The following is a 16,119-nucleotide window of genomic DNA, read 5'->3' as shown; positions in this document are numbered from 1 at the left end:
TGAACTAGATTATTAAATTGAAGTGGAAGGAATTGGTTGGTAGCAGACTTTGATTGCCAGCAACAAAGAATGTAATGTAGTGAAGGATATACTGGGAAGTCCCTTTTTAAATAAATGATTATAATTAGCCATTTGTATCCCCAGCGCCTAGCACAGTGTCTGGCACATAGTAGGCGCTTAATAAATGCTTGTTGATTGATTGATAGTGAGCAAAAAAATCTGTTAGGTGCATGAGAAATATAACTTAGTAACAACTTTTCACTGCCAATTTGATTGGTATTAATCATTTGTGTAATTATTTTAAAATTCTACAAATTATTTAACATCTGAATTTTTCACATTTTTAATTTTGGTGCAGCCTTTCATCTGTGAAAGACATATTTTTTTAGACATGAGAATAATTACATGGTTAATGTTTTGTTTTTGGTAGAATTAAAGAGTATACATTTTAAAAACTTTACAATACCGAATTTGGAAATGCTTTCGACATTTTAATTATTCAAAAGTAATTATATTGGATATCTTAAATGATTCCTTCTGGCTCTTCTGATTTTTATTTGCATAGTGCATTTTTTTTAACTTTTATTTCACAGAAGATGTAATTTGAAAATAAGACTTTTTACATGACAATATTAGATTTCTATTTGATAGTCTTATTTTAATAAGAGTTTACAGAGAACTTCTTTGTGATTTGAAAATTAGAATTTACATTTGTTCAGGAGGTGGAAATAATTGAAATGACTGTCTTACATACAGTAACTTAAAATGTGAAAATCCATTGTTAATTTTACTGACCAAAACCTTTTTTTCTCTTACATATGTTGACAAATCTTCGTGGATATAGGGTTGTGGGTAAGGATTCCTTTTAATATATTAAAGTAAAATTTTCAACTTCTGGTTTAAAGAAACATAATTACTTAAATACTTTCAAAAATTTTTTCCTTCCCTAAGTGTGGTTGAGTTCAAAGATGAAGAATTTGTAAAGAAAGCATTAGAAACTATGAATAAATATGATCTCAGTGGAAGACCACTGAATATTAAAGAGGTAAGATTTTTTTTTTTATTTTGAAATTTTAAACTGTAACAGTTTTTTGTCTATAATATTTTCACTTTGTATTGGGTTAGCTTCATTAGAAACATTTGCTTTAGCATGGAAACCTACTGAAATTTTGTTGTAGTGGTTGTTAAACTTCTCAATTCATTTATTTTCTTTTTCTCCTTTTGTAATTAACCTATATTTTTGTTTTATTTTGTGTTACCATAAGTAGAAGTTGAGAAATTTAATTATCTAAATGATCTAGAAATTTAAAGTAACCAGCTTCAAGTGCTCAATGTTTAGCATAGAAATTTTCCATTGCCTTTTAGACTATTTTTAACTTTGTAAATATATGCATTCTATACAATTGATAATATACATTATATGCTTAATAAAATGAATATTTTATTGTTTACTGCAAATAAGTAAGAATCCAATTTTTAAACCATTAATAATTGGTTCTACCCTATATTAGCCTGCTTAATGACTTTAGGACAATTTATAAATCAAACTTTTGAATTGGTCACTAAGACACAGAGCCCCTGAATTGATGGACTTAAAACAGTATATTACATTTTGAGGGAGAGAAGGACAAAGGAGGAAAACTATTTAAAAGGTATATGAAGACTTATTTTCATTGAACATTAAATGCTGAAATGATCATGGAATAGTTAGTATGGGAAAAGTTAACTCTTTAAGACCCTATATTCCACATCTATAATAATTTATATTATAATCTTTTTCTGCTTTTTTTTGGTCTCAAAAAATACTAAGAAAGAAATTTTAGAATTAGAAAAAGAAAAAAAAGACAATTCCTGTTATCATTCAAGTTTCAGTTTGATGTGGATCACTGGTTTTTGGCAAATACTACCACTTGTAGTTCAGTGTGAGAATTGAATTGTCAATCTGAGTACAAAATCTTAATAACCTTAAAATGAAAAGTTGTGCTAAAAATACACACACACATATCTCAAAAGTGTCCTTACTTGATAGTTGACACAGATTTTTTTCCCTAAATTTTTATATTTTAATTTTTATAATTATATGTAAAAAATCATTTTTAGCATCTTTTTTTTTTTTGTAAATTATTCCTTTAGAAGCAAGCAATTTGATATAGATTATAACACATGCAGTTTTGAAAAATATAGCTCCTATAAACCATTTTGGAGGAAAAAGCACCACTTATATTCTTCTAATCCTGATTTAGAAACCATAGTATTCTTTTGAGGAGTTTTAATTATCTAAGCCTCTTCAGCACAGTAATTTCCCTCTTTAATCTAACACTATCTTATCTAAATTTTGTCTCCTCTGATATATAAATATATAAATGCTTAATAATTGTTAAAATGAATTTTTTCTGGAGTGGAAAAGGAAAGAGATTTGAGCCAATGTGATTTATAATAATTTATTTTTACCGCCAATTTATGTGACCATTTATATTATTTCAACCATTTTGTGAGATAAATGTAAGTAACTAAGATCCAAAAGCTTCCTAATTATAATAATTCCTTAAATGAGAGACATTTATAATATTATAATATCATATAATAAATAAAGGAAGTAGACAGAATACTGCCCTTGTTATCAGGAAGGCCTTAGTTTGGATCTGGCCTCTAATACCAGTTTGTGATTTTAAATAAATTACTTAGCCATGTTGGTTATTAAGTCTTAGTCAACTCTCTTAGACTTACCTAGTTAGGAACCCTTGAGAAAGTTTGCTAAACTGAGAAAATCTCAGGTCTTTTATTAAATCTTCTATGAAAGATATCATGAATATGGGGTTAAAGATTAGTTGTTTAGTGCTATATACTTTTTTTCTTTTCCAAATATTCAAGTTGTGGTTTATTCACAATAAAACACACTTCACTCCTTTTTCAACTCTGCTGGAAATATTTATATCTTTATATGTATTTGAAAAAATAAAAATCTTATTGAGAGAAAAAATTGTGAGATTGACTTTTAGCAGATGTTTAGTCAGTGTTTCAGTAAAGACCCCCAAACACTGGAATAAAGTTTATCTGACCAATCATGTTGGTTACATGTATAATTACGTATTCCAAATTAATAAATAACATGTTTTTACTCCTAACTTATTTCTTCTTTTTTTTCCTCTAGTAGAAGTACTATCTAGTAGTAGCTAGTAAAGCTCTCTTAATTTTAATGGATCATAAATTTAATATATCAACATTAGTACTGACAGTCTCCATAGAAATAACATGGTTATATGTTATGATGATAATAATATGAAGGTTAGGTATTTTTAAGGTTTTGCTATTAATACTATGCTTCAGGTACGATCTGAGCTTTTGAAAAGCTTTGTTTTTCAATGGGGCAACCTATGGTACCTGGCATATGTTATAACATTATTTCTGTGACAAAAATGTATAATGAAGTCAATCAGCCAGTTTAAGAATAAACCTTTAGAACAAAATAGATTTTTAAGTTTAGGGAAGATGAGGGTGATTGTGTACTTTTTTTTCACTGATAACTTAATGTTTTTGTTGTTATTTTGATATGTTTGATATTTTTACATATGAGTTGGTACTATGGAAGTTTTTCAGGATTCACTTTTTCATGTGGGAAATTGGCCTATATTTGTTGCTTTCACCAACATTATACGTTAATTATACATTAAAACTTTTTGTAAGTTAACAAAATTTTACATTTATTAAAATTCAAGCGTTTGTGATTTATTAAAAAGACATAATTACAAAAGAAAAAAAATGTTGACAGTAAGCACATAGCTGTGTTCAGTGTGCTGGATTTTGTAACCCTGACCCATATCCTGAACCTGCTAAGGTGCCCTTGGACAAGTCACTTAATCTCTCTAGGCCTCGGTTTCTTTACTTATGTAGTAAGATGATGGAATTGGGCCTAAACCTTCCACCTTCTAGGATCTTAAACTATATTCTGTTAATTTCATGAGTATTTTAGCATCAGCATCATTGTTTTTATTTACTGAAGTCTTCTTATAAATATCTGTTCAGAATAAGCCATCAGCACATGTGAAATTTATACTATTTAGTTTATTTTTGTCATGGTTAATAATTGAGCATAGACATAGTGTTGATTTCACTCCCTACTTGACTATATCTTTTAATCCAAATTATTCTGGTTCTGATTGGCCAATAATAACTTTTAGTCCAAGCCTCAGTTGCTCCTTATTTGGGTTTTGATTGCCCCAAGTGAGTATAAATAGAAATTATTGCTGTTCTGGCCATTGTGAAGGCGAATTAGGCCATCTTTTGCCATTCTTACCTAGCTAAAATTACTGATTGGATTTTGTCTCAGACAAACTCAAGACCTGAGAAAGGCATTAGTTTAAAAAAGGCCAAGGACTCCCACTACATCTGGGGACATCTTTAGTCTTCCTGACCCATGTCTTGCTCTTGGACTTTGATGACTGGAGGAGAGAGTGAGAGGCCAATGATTTTGCACAGCTTTGCTTCACTTTAATCCAATTTACTTCCAAGTCAAGACATTACCCTTCAGATGTCATTAGTCTTCTTCAAGAATGAAACAATGATCTCACTTTAACCTCAGTTAGATTTTTACAGAAAAAAAAGAAACAAACCATAATTCGTTTTCAGGAAGTAGGCCTTCAACACATTTTCCAAGAAAGCATGCTATTGATTGCAAAGGTTATGGGTGAATCTAGATGACTCTATACAGCCTATTGTTATGCCTAATAAATACAAATCACTATTTATGTAAAACAAAACTGAAAAAATAGCTAACATTTTACCTTTGAATACAAAAAGGCAAGCTATAGTTGTAGTATAAATCCTTTCTTAAATGAAGAGTCAAGTAAATTCTATACATATTTGTATTTATAAACTGGCTTGCCCTCTTCAGAAAGGTACTATTTTGACTAATTGGCTTATTTTTTACTATTTGTAGCGATATAGAGATCCAATTTATAGAGTGCTTTGTTTCTTCTGATTGATAAAACTTCTTGACTTCTTTTCCATTTTGAAATATGACATTAAATTTTTAAGTTTTGTGAAAATTTTCTTCAATTAACTTATAAAAATAAAAATTGCTTGTTTTTCCATGTACCTTCTCAACCAGTGTTAATTGTTAGTAATAATTTATCTAGCAACCTCAACTGTCTAGACCATAATGGAAAGTCAAAAATGAAGCAAAAAACAAAATAGATACTACAAAGTTTATGCATTAAAAGTAATATGCTTTATTCATAGACAAGCCCTTTTGTCCTCTTAGATTCTCTAGATTCCCTTTACTTTTATTTTAGGTCTAGCAATAAAAAATTCTTTTTTAACCAAATAAGCTGGAGAAGATTGAAAGTAACAGATTAAAAGCTAGAGCATTGCTAGAAGCATAGAGATGTGAAGAAAAAAAAGACTTAATAGATTATATCTCTTTTTTTCTTCTTTTTTTTTTTATTTGGTTTTTTTCTTTCTGGGGCAATTGGGGGGGATTAAGTGACTTGCCCAGGGTCACACAGCTAGGAAGTATTGTGTCTGAGGCTAGATTTGAACTCAGATCCTCTTGATTTCCAGGCTGGTGCTCTATCCACTGCATCACCTAGCTGCCCCAATAGATTGTATTTTTATAGTACCACTTTCCATACCTAAAGTACTCCACACTCATGAAATTTCAGATCCATTTCCTGTGTCCAACCCAACAAACAAAAATAAAACATACTACAGTGTTATAAAGTATGACAATCTAGGACTAGTTAATACAAGAGCAGAGAACTCTTAATATTCTCCATGCTTCATTAGCATTGCAGTCCTGAATTGTTATTTTTCCCTTACCTCCTATGATTTTTCCTACATTCTCCAGCAAATTCCAGTGCTCCTCTACCTTTATGATTGGCTTTGTTCTGAGCCTACTAGCTCTTGCAAGAAATGTATTCAATGGTTGATAAGAGCTTATTCATTCAGATTAGCATTTGGTATATTACAGATACATTGTGTATTTTGTAAAGTAGGTAAAGAAGGTTTTAACATTTTGAGCTTGTTCCACTTCTGCCTCACTTAAAAATAAAATATTTTTCAGATAATAGTAATCTTTTGTTATCGACAGTATGAGGGCATTGATCTCTAATCCAGTTTCTAACTAAAAACTTTCTTCTCCACGTTTGGTCTCAAGATCATAGTCACTTCAGTAGAATGAAAGGATTTAACGAATAGGTAAATGTTCCCATTAGGGAAAGGACTAAGACTACATAGAGGAGGGATTTAAAAAAAATTTTTTTTTTCAAAGCGCTGGGTCATGTAACTTGGCTTTAAAGCCTTGCACTTGCTAATCAGTCCAAATATTGTATTTCATTGGGGTCATCAGTAGTGAGAATTCACTACAGCTGCATTTTGGAAAGAAAGAAGTTACAGGTAAGTACTTTTCTTCTTCTTAGGGTATATATTTTTGTATCTATGTTGTGAATCTTAATATGAGGTAAATTTAAAATAATTTCAAGTTCTTTAAGTGACTTTAGTGATTGGAAAAAGGTGTTCAACTGACATCCCTGGAGATTGAAATCTTTTATCTACCCCCAGACTTTGTACAGGGCTCCTTTCTATGTATAAGAATAATTTAGTCTCTGCCTATAATAAGTACTTCGTACTTCAGCTAGGTCTGTAAGATGGTCATTAATATTGAGCCAGTTGTGTTAGTTTCTATAGAATTTCAAGTTGTTTTAAATGATTTTAGACATATTGATTCATCTAGTGGTATTTAATATTCAATGTGTGTTATAGGATCCTGATGGAGAAAATGCTCGTAGGGCACTGCAACGTACAGGAGGATCATTCCCAGGAGGACATGTCCCTGATATGGGTTCGGGGTTGATGAATTTACCACCTTCCATTCTCAATAATCCAAATATTCCTCCTGAGGTTATCAGTAATTTGCAGGCTGGTAGACTTGGTTCTACAATTTTTGTTGCTAATGTAAGTTTAAGCTTTAGTCTCAAATTTTTGTTGTTCAGATATTTAGTTCTAATTTTTCATTAGTTCATTGTCACTGGCCAAATTGCTTTTGGGTTTTATAAGAATATTTTGCTTATTTTTAATCAAAGTAAGTGAAATACTAACTATTTAAATTCTTAAGTAAAAATACATTTCTACAAATTGGGAGTATAAATACAATTATTTCAGCTTAGGTTTTCCTCCCAAAAAAGAACTGTGGGATTAAACATTTATACAGTTCTTAACATTTATTTCTTTTGCATGTGCTCTTATTTTTATGTTGGTAAATGGTTTTTTTTCTGGTAGTTCTGCATATCTGGTCCATGAATTTTATGTATTCATGAATTGTCATGTGTTGTAGTTGGTTTGTTTGGAGAATACCTGTCCAGCTGTTCTGTACTTAAGAAAGTAAATTAAATTAACACTGTTCAATATTAATTTCTTTTAGTAGAATTAGATGTACAAGTGTCAAATGTGTAATTTGGTCAGGACTGAGATGTTTCTCAGAGTTAATTGAGCAGGTGAGATTTTTGGGAATTAAATTTTTTAAGGAGAAGGGGATATGTAGATGTGATTTAATAAGTGAGTTTAAAAAAACTTAAGGAGATATACAGTTTATTATTTGAGAATTATTGATATGTTGTATGCTGGTAGTAAGAATTATAGTTCTTTGTTATCATAATTTTGGAGTTTAGAAAAGATTTTGTTGTGTATAATTGCGGAGACAGGCATATTAGTAACATAACTGATATAATTTTATGTTAAGCTTGACTTCAAAGTTGGTTGGAAGAAGCTAAAGGAGGTGTTCAGCATAGCTGGAACAGTAAAACGGGCAGATATTAAAGAAGACAAAGATGGCAAGAGCAGAGGAATGGGCACAGTCACTTTTGATCAAGCAATTGAAGCAGTTCAAGCAATCTGTATCCTAATTTACATTTTAGCATTATATCTAATGTGATTGAAGGAGTCTGATACCATTTTCCTCTTGGTTTTTATTGTTAAAGTTCAGGCCAGTGGAATTTGGTATAATTTGTTGCCTTGTGCCTTCTTTGCACTGTACTTGGCTTAGCTGTATGTTAGACTTTAGTCTCCAGTACATGCAGACCTTTATTACATCCAAGTACTAAAGTCACTCCTAAAACTTGAAATAGCATTACAGTGCTGTCCTAGTAAAATACATGGGGTATTTTAGTCATATATATATAAAGCTGTTTTATATAATCCCTTGTTCACCAATAGTATATATACATTAAAATGAAACATTGCATTTTCTTTTTTTAATTATTGGATTAAATAATGTTATATTTGCCTTTTAAAAAGCATAAAAACAAAAGAGACAAATTTTTTATTTGCCAACATTTGTATACCTAAAAGAGGCTATTACAGTATTTAGTAACCTAGGACATAATTGTTCAAAATATTTGTAATTGTTTAAGTATAAAATGGGATTTGTTTGGTTGATTTCTCAAAAATTCGCATTCAGTAATTTGATTTAGCTTTCCTTGACTGAATTTTCAGCTATGTTCAATGGACAGTTTTTATTTGATAGACCTATGCATGTGAAAATGGTGAGTCCTTGCCCAACCCACCAAAAACACCTCCCTTTGTCCCTCTGTATATTATATCTTTCTAGTTATGCTATTTCACAGTTTTAACCACATAATATATTTGCCTTCTTAATAGGATGACAAATCAGTTCCTCATGAAGACTATCGCTCTCATGATAGTAAGACACCTCAATTGCCCCGTAAGTAGAGCTGTACTTAAAAAATGAAATGTTTTGAGACTAGATAGCTATTTTTGTGAATTAGGAAATAAATTCATTCCTTGTAGCATGAATTAACTACTCAAAGATGCTTATGACTTTTAGGTCATTAACTAGTAATTTAAGATGTATAGAATTCTTTGCTATATTTAATTAAGTGCGAGTAATATTTATGTGAAGTTTTCATCGCTAGGTAGTGAACATGACATTATTGTTGTTGATTTTTGAAATGCTTTTATAACTTAGATTATTAGAAAGATATTTTGAAATTTTAAAAATACAACATACAGTCTACTATTACAAATAAGTTATTTTCAGGTTCTATTTTAGAAAAAAATTGGCAAAAGTTATATATAGTGTATAGGAAACAAGATATGAGAAAATAAGTGTAAACCAAGAAAATCTTGTGAGTCCTTTGTTAGAATTATATTGAGTTTTGTTTTGCTATGTTCATAGTTTTGCTATGATAATCAGTAGAGTATTGTGTTCTTAAATTCTTTTGTCAGTTTTTTCTGGTCTGTAATTTTGTAAAGATGTAATAAAATTTATTTGATTTTAGGATTGGCTCCTTAATACCATCATGTTTTGTGAATTGTTATTTTTGTTTTTAGGTGGTCTTGGAGGCATTGGAATGGGGCTTGGACCTGGTGGGCAGCCCATTAGTGCCAACCAGTTGAACATGGGAGGTGGAATGGGAAACATAGGACCAGGAAGTAAGTATTTTTATGGTGGTTTTTTATTTTTTTTAATATTGCCCAGCTTGGTCAATCACAAAGCTTATGTTTATACCCTTTTCTACAGTGTATTAAGAGCTTCCTTAATAACTTTGTTAATATGTTATCATCACTTGAATTGAAAGTGAAGCTAAGCTGTGAGAGTGGGAGAAAGCCAATTTTCCTTTACAGAAAATATTGTATTGAATATTGAATTCTTGTATTTATTGAAAATATGATGGGGAAAGGGGATTGGATCTGATGGGGAAAATGGAAGCAACTTTCTTTTCTTGTCTTCAAGCAATTTTTCAAACCTACTCCTTGAACCTTCACAACTGGATGACTGGCATAGGGGGTCAGACAAGTGACCCCCACCCCAAATATCCTATTATGACTTAAAACATTTATTTATGCTTTGTTGCCTCATTTTGTGGCCATAAGCACACAACATTATATTCGTTTTCCACATTTGTCTAAAAGTAAATATTTTGTATTTCATTTGAGGTATGGGAATGGATGGTCCTGGTTTTGGAGGAATGAATAGAATGGGAGGAGGTATGTACAAAACTTTACATTTTGTGTGTATGATCATCCTAATTTACTGTAAAACTGTCAGACATGAAACAATTTAAATTCCTGCTTCCTTTAATGCTAACTCATTTCCCAGGGAGCATTTAGTAGGAATTGATTCCACACAAAGGCTTTAGTAGGATTAGGAAGCAGCCATGTAAGGTTGGTGCAGTAGTCTTGATGGGTAGAAAAACCAACACTTATTACTGACAAAAGTATACTTTTAAACTATGTAATTAACAATAGTGTCTTCAAATTTATCCTTATTATGTAGGAGTTGGGTTTGGTGGCATGGAAACCATGAATAGCATGGGAGGATTTGGAGGAATTAGCCGAATGGGAGGTAGGTAAATTCTTAATTTGGAGGGGGGAGGGGAATTGGGAGTGTGTTCTGTGTTTAGCTCTTCCCTACTATTAAACTGTTCCCTCCTTCACTTAGGAATGGGTGCTATAGATGACTTCAGAGGGAGCATGGGCAGTGGAATGAGTGGAGGGATAGGGACTGGCATGGCAGGAATGGGAACTGGTATGGGCGGCCTGGGAAGCAGCATGGGAGGTAAGTTAGGTAAATAACATTTTTATATTTACAAGTTTTACTATCATCTTTTATTTTAGGCATATTATTAAATTATTTAACCTAAGAAATATTGAAATGCTTGAAAATATTTAAATTGTTCCTACTATTATTTTCACATTCTTTACAGAATTATATCGTGGTGGAATGGCTAGTAGCATGGAAAGAGACTTTGGACGTGGTGACATTGGAATGAATAGAGGCTTTGGAGATTCTTTTGGTAGAATTGGTAGGGCAATGTTATCATGTACTTGTTTCTCTTTCTGTGAATGTCAAAATGCTTTTATTTCTTCTGTCTTAAAAATTAGGAATATTATGTATGCTATGTCATTCAATTTTGTTTTCTAAAGAAGGGAATATTTTTGATAATAAACCAGTAAGACTAAGGTACTCCATTGTAATTTACTCTTTAAAAACAGAAAACTTGTACAAAAAGCATTTGAAAGTAAATTATTTCAGAAAGTCCTCAATGACCTCAGTTATCTTCTTTAGCTTCTCACAAGCAAAATATTAAAATGTTAAATTAATTATTTTTAGCTTATTGAAAGTAATGGTAGTTAACTAGCATATTGTCTGTCTTTGTTAAGGTGGTGCAATGATTGGAGGTTTTGCAGGAGGAATGGGAGCTTCTAACATGGGTCCAGTAGGATCTGGAATGAGTAGGTTTTAAAGTTTTTCCTAAAATTAATTTTAAAATGTTTGCCATATGAAAAAATCACTAGGAATTTGATTGTGTAAACATTTCTTCTTATGCTTATTCTAGAATTATACTTTTCTGGTGAAAGAAGGTTATATTTGAAAACTAGTAGTTTGATTGAAGGCTCTTTTTCTTGAGCATTAATTTTTACTCATTTACTTTACAGATATCTAAAAATGTGAGTTAAAGCCCCACCCTAGATTTCTGTTCTCCAACAAGGCTTTCCTGAACATATGTGACCATGTGTATAACAATTACTTTTGCCAACAATTACAATTTGAGGGTTCCTAAGATTATATAGGCCAAGATTTCGCCTAAGGTTTATCAAAGAATATCTTTATAATCTTACTGAGAAACAGATGCTGAATTTCTTCCACTTTAGTTCTCTTTGTTACCTTATTTTACTCTTATTTATACCCACTTATATTTTATTACCCACTTTATTTTTATTTATACACACTTTATTAGCCCTACTTTCTTACTAACCCATATTTTCCCTATGGACTTTTCTTATCATAATCTCTTTTCATTGATAGACCTAAAACACCCCCTACATTCCCATATTGAACATTTAAACTCTAGGTCCTAAAAACTTCCTTTCAACAATACTTCCACTAAACCATTTTATCTGCCGTTTATGTTTTCATAGACTAAGTAGTACATTATTTTTGACAGTTCTTCTAATCCATAATGTAGAATCATAGAATTATAAAAGTTAGGAGTAACCTAAATGGGATATCCCTTGAGATGATGCATTTTCACTGACTGTTCCCTATGCCTGGAATGCTCTTCCTCCTTATCTTTATCTCATGGCTTCCCAGACTTCCTTTTTAAATTATCCTATTTTCTACATGGAGTCTTTTTGTTCTCTCCCTTTTCTCTTAAGTATTTCCTATTTCTCTATAAAACTTGTTTGTATATATTTGTTTACTTGTAGTCTTTTCTATTAGATGGTGAGCTCCTTTAGGCTTAGATGGCTTTTTACCTTTCTTTGTATCTTCAGCTTTTAGCACAGTGCCTGCTGCATAGAAAAATACTTAAATACATTTTGATTGACTAGTAATTTGATTCAATTAATATCTAAGTAGAAAAAACTGGCAAGTGGCTAGTCAACTTCAACTTAAAGACCTCCAATAAAAAGAAATATCTTCACAGCCTATTCCTTTTAGAAAATTCTGATTATTAGCTTTTCATTAAATCAAATATAGATCTTCTTTTTTATAAGTTTTACCCAGTGCTTTTATCTTTGTCATCTGGGACTAAGCAAAAGGAATATAACATCTTCCACTGAATAATTACTAAAGATAGCTCTCATGTTTTCCCTCTTTCTTTTTAGGCCAGACATATACTCAGTTCCTTCAGTTTGTTTTAGTTTGGCATGATTTTGAGTTCCTTACAACATCCTGGTCTCTCCAGAATGTATTGAAGACTTGTCAATCTCTTTCCTAAAATTATATGCCCAGAAATGAGACTGTAGTCTAAATAGGGCTTATTAAAAACAGGACTACACCCTACTAATGGTAATATCATTTGTATAATGGTTTTATTGTTGTTGTTTAGTTGTTTTTCAGTGCTTTCCGATTCTTGTGACTTCGGAATTTCTTGGCAAAAATATTGGAATTGCTTGCCGTTGCTTCTTCTAATTTATTTTGCAGATGAGGAAACTGAGGGCTAAGTGAGTTTAGCCAGGGGTTACTACACAAGTAGTAAGAATCTGAGGCTAGATATAAGGTCTTCCTGACTTCAGACACAGTGCTCTGATTACCATGTCATCTGTAGCTGGAAGAGATCTCAAGGACCATCAAGTCCAACCCTTTCATTTTATCTTTTAAGGATCAGAAGCCCAAGGATTGTAATCTACTTGTGCCAACTCATTTAGGTAGTATATCACAGAACCAAGATTTGAACCCAGGTCCTCTGATTTCAGAACCAGGTGCCTTTTCTGTTGTACTACTGTTATATTAAGATCACATTAACATTTTTGTCTGTTACATTACATCATTAACCCAGAGTGAGCACTTTACTCATTAATAGCCATGGGTCTTTTTATATGTATATTTTTTTATGTTATTCCCATCCCATAATAGTGAAATAGATTTAAAAAAAATGAAATATAGGACATTAGATTAGATTGCATCTTAGTATATTTAGCATATGAGCCTAGTCTATTAAGATCTTTTGGGGTTCTGTTTACCTGTCCATTGTGCAAGCTAATCCTTATGACTTCATCTGCTAATTTGATACATATTTTAATTATACCATCATATAGGTTATTGAGAAAAATGGATTCGAGGATAGATGACTGAAATACTCTGTCAGAGACCTAGCTTAACACATTGATCCATTAATTACCACTCTTTTGGTTCTTGTTATTCAATCAATTCTAGATCCAGCTGCTTATCCAAATACATCTCTCTACCTTATCCACAAGGATATGTAAAGAAAAATTTTGTCAGATGTCTTGCTAAAATCCAGGTATACTAGGTCTGCAGAGTTTCCTTGACCCACACCCACCAAAGTAGTAACCCTGTTGCAGGAAATGAGGTTAGCTTGGCATGACTTATTATTTTAAAAAAATAAATATATTTTTTTTCAATTAATACAAATCTATTTTCTCTCTGCTCCTGCTTTCAACAACCACCACCATCACTACAACAACGAAAGAAATCAAAGCCCTTATAAATGTGCATAGAAGGCAGAATATCTTTTTCAATTCAACATGACTTATTCTTGACAAATCTATACTAGGTTTTAATGATCTTTTCTTTTTTTAAAAAAAAGTTTTATTATCATTTATTTAAAAAAAATTTTTATTATAGATTTTTATTTACAAGATATATACATGGGTGATTTTTCAGCATTGACCCTTGCAAAACACTTTTTTTTCACCTTTTCCCTTACTTTCTCCCAACCCCCTCTCCTAGATGGCAGGCAGACCCATATATGTTAAATAATGATAATCTTTTGAAAGTACCTCAAATTCATCTCTTTAATATGCTATTAAATATTAAATTTAGGAATTAGTCACAAAACCTGTCATTTGAAGAATGCACTTTATTTTAAAAATTGCAAGAAAGTTTGGTTATTTTTAAGACTAGTACCTTTTCCAATTTCCACAATTTTCAGAGATCACTAATAACAGCTTAGCAGTCAAATTCACATTCTTAGGATATCAAAATGCCTAGGTTTGATTACTTCATTTCATTGAGTATTTAGGACATCTCATTTTTTCCTTGGGTTTCAATTCCCTGTTATTTTTCCTAGCTAAGAGATCTTTCTCCTTAGTGGAAAAAAACAAGCAAAGAAGGAGGTATAAATAGTTCTGTTTTCAGCCTTATTTCTATTATCATTATTTTTTTTTTTTTTACTCTTAGCAGTGGTCCTTTTCATTTTTTGAATTTCCTCATGCTTCCAAACAAAGTGTTTAAAAAGAGATTTTTATTGTTCTTCAATATTAATTGTATGCCTTAATTCATTTTAGACTTTTTAGCAATCCTAAATGTTTTTTATGTTTATTCTTAGGACTTCATCCTTGCTTCTATCTTCTTACATGTTTTTTAACATAAGTTGATCTACTTCCCTTCTATATCTCTTTAGAGAACTACTTCTATTCTTTCTTATTGGACTTATTTGTGTCTATTGTAAGGATTTAATTCCTTTTGAGATGATTTCTCTATGAGTTCCACCTGTTTGGGTTTTTTTTTATTATTATTATTCAAAATCTACTCTCCTAAAGTTTAGGATATTCATTAGATTATGGCTGGCAATCTTTTCCTTATCTTACTCTTTATCTTTTTTTTTTTTTTTTTCAGTTACAAACTACTAGTGGTCAATATATTCCCAAAATCTTGTTATTTCTTGTTTGACAACCTGTCTGATCTTTTTCATAACCAGGTCTTTGAAAAAAGATTGTAATTTCTCAGAAGCTCTAATTTTTCTATAAAGAAAGTAATCACCAGCAGATGTCCACATAGCTGAAGTGACACATCACTACTCTGTTCTTTCCCATGCTGATTTTTTTTTCTCCTTCAGGAATCCATCATCCTGTCCTCTTGATTGGGATGGTGGTCTAGAGTGTACTACCATACAATAATGATGCTATAGCTTCCTCTGTAATCATAACCAAGTCTTCACCATGCTTTTCTCCTGTAGTTGGTAAAATTTATATTCTAGTAGTATATACTTTATTGACATGCAGTGCTTTTGTGTTGTTACCCCTTTCCCTCTAATCTTTTGACTTTAAACAAGCTACATATTCTCATTGCTGTAGTCTGGTCTTATATTATATCCCATAAAATCTTAATCAAATTTTTGCTTTCCTATTTTTGTTCCTATCATTCATTCTTCCTTTGATACTCATTTATGAATGCCAACTCATTTTGGAATGTTTTTTAAATCATGTGATCCTAGAATTTTAGTGTGCTCATTTGGTGTAAAAAGAAACTAAGTAGCAAGAGTTTTAACACTAAGGGATAAACTGAGAAAATTGATACTAGAAGAATAAGAGTACCGGGAGTAAAATTAAGGAGAAAACATGAACCAGCTACTTCAGTTCCCAAGCCTCCATAGCATTTTCTCTTCATCTCACTATATCTCCTGATTAATATTGAACTTAATGATCTTGCTGTTAGAAGATGGTGTCTATCTTATATAGTATCTACTGACTCTTGCTGAGAAAAATCAAGAATAATTTTAGCCAACAGGATTTGTTTGAGGAAATTGGGAAAGTAATATAATAATATCATAATGGAGAATTTAAAATATTAATTTAAAGAGTTTGTAATAATTGCTGTCTATGAATTTACTTACCATAGTTCTGTATTTAGGAATG

At 31.3% G+C, this 16,119-nt stretch overlaps 1 protein-coding gene across 8 annotated transcripts in view; it reads left to right on the top strand.

Moving 5' to 3' along the window:
- MYEF2 (myelin expression factor 2) overlaps nucleotides 1–16,119 on the top strand; it is a 49,563-nt gene that overhangs the window by 9,749 nt on the left and 23,695 nt on the right. For 4 of the 8 annotated variants that reach the window (XM_031955136.1, XM_031955141.1, XM_031955143.1 and 1 more), the window contains exons 4-15: nucleotides 845–852; nucleotides 952–1,045; nucleotides 6,760–6,951; nucleotides 7,736–7,889; nucleotides 8,488–8,537; nucleotides 8,653–8,716; nucleotides 9,346–9,447; nucleotides 9,952–10,002; nucleotides 10,292–10,360; nucleotides 10,457–10,582; nucleotides 10,722–10,820; nucleotides 11,179–11,250. In XM_031955136.1, coding sequence (XP_031810996.1) covers nucleotides 845–852; nucleotides 952–1,045; nucleotides 6,760–6,951; nucleotides 7,736–7,889; nucleotides 8,488–8,537; nucleotides 8,653–8,716; nucleotides 9,346–9,447; nucleotides 9,952–10,002; nucleotides 10,292–10,360; nucleotides 10,457–10,582; nucleotides 10,722–10,820; nucleotides 11,179–11,250 — 1,081 coding nt within the window. The remainder of the gene's footprint in view (nucleotides 1–844; nucleotides 853–951; nucleotides 1,046–6,759; nucleotides 6,952–7,735; nucleotides 7,890–8,487; nucleotides 8,538–8,652; nucleotides 8,717–9,345; nucleotides 9,448–9,951; nucleotides 10,003–10,291; nucleotides 10,361–10,456; nucleotides 10,583–10,721; nucleotides 10,821–11,178; nucleotides 11,251–16,119) is intronic. The other 4 variants (XM_031955137.1, XM_031955138.1, XM_031955140.1 and 1 more) reach the window with 4 other exon arrangements.

The sequence above is a fragment of the Sarcophilus harrisii genome, chromosome 2 (genome assembly GCF_902635505.1).
Source record: "Sarcophilus harrisii chromosome 2, mSarHar1.11, whole genome shotgun sequence".
Lineage (NCBI taxonomy): Eukaryota > Metazoa > Chordata > Mammalia > Dasyuromorphia > Dasyuridae > Sarcophilus > Sarcophilus harrisii.
The sequence above is the reverse complement of the archived record's forward strand: the minus strand, read 5'-3'. Positions and strand labels throughout refer to the sequence as shown.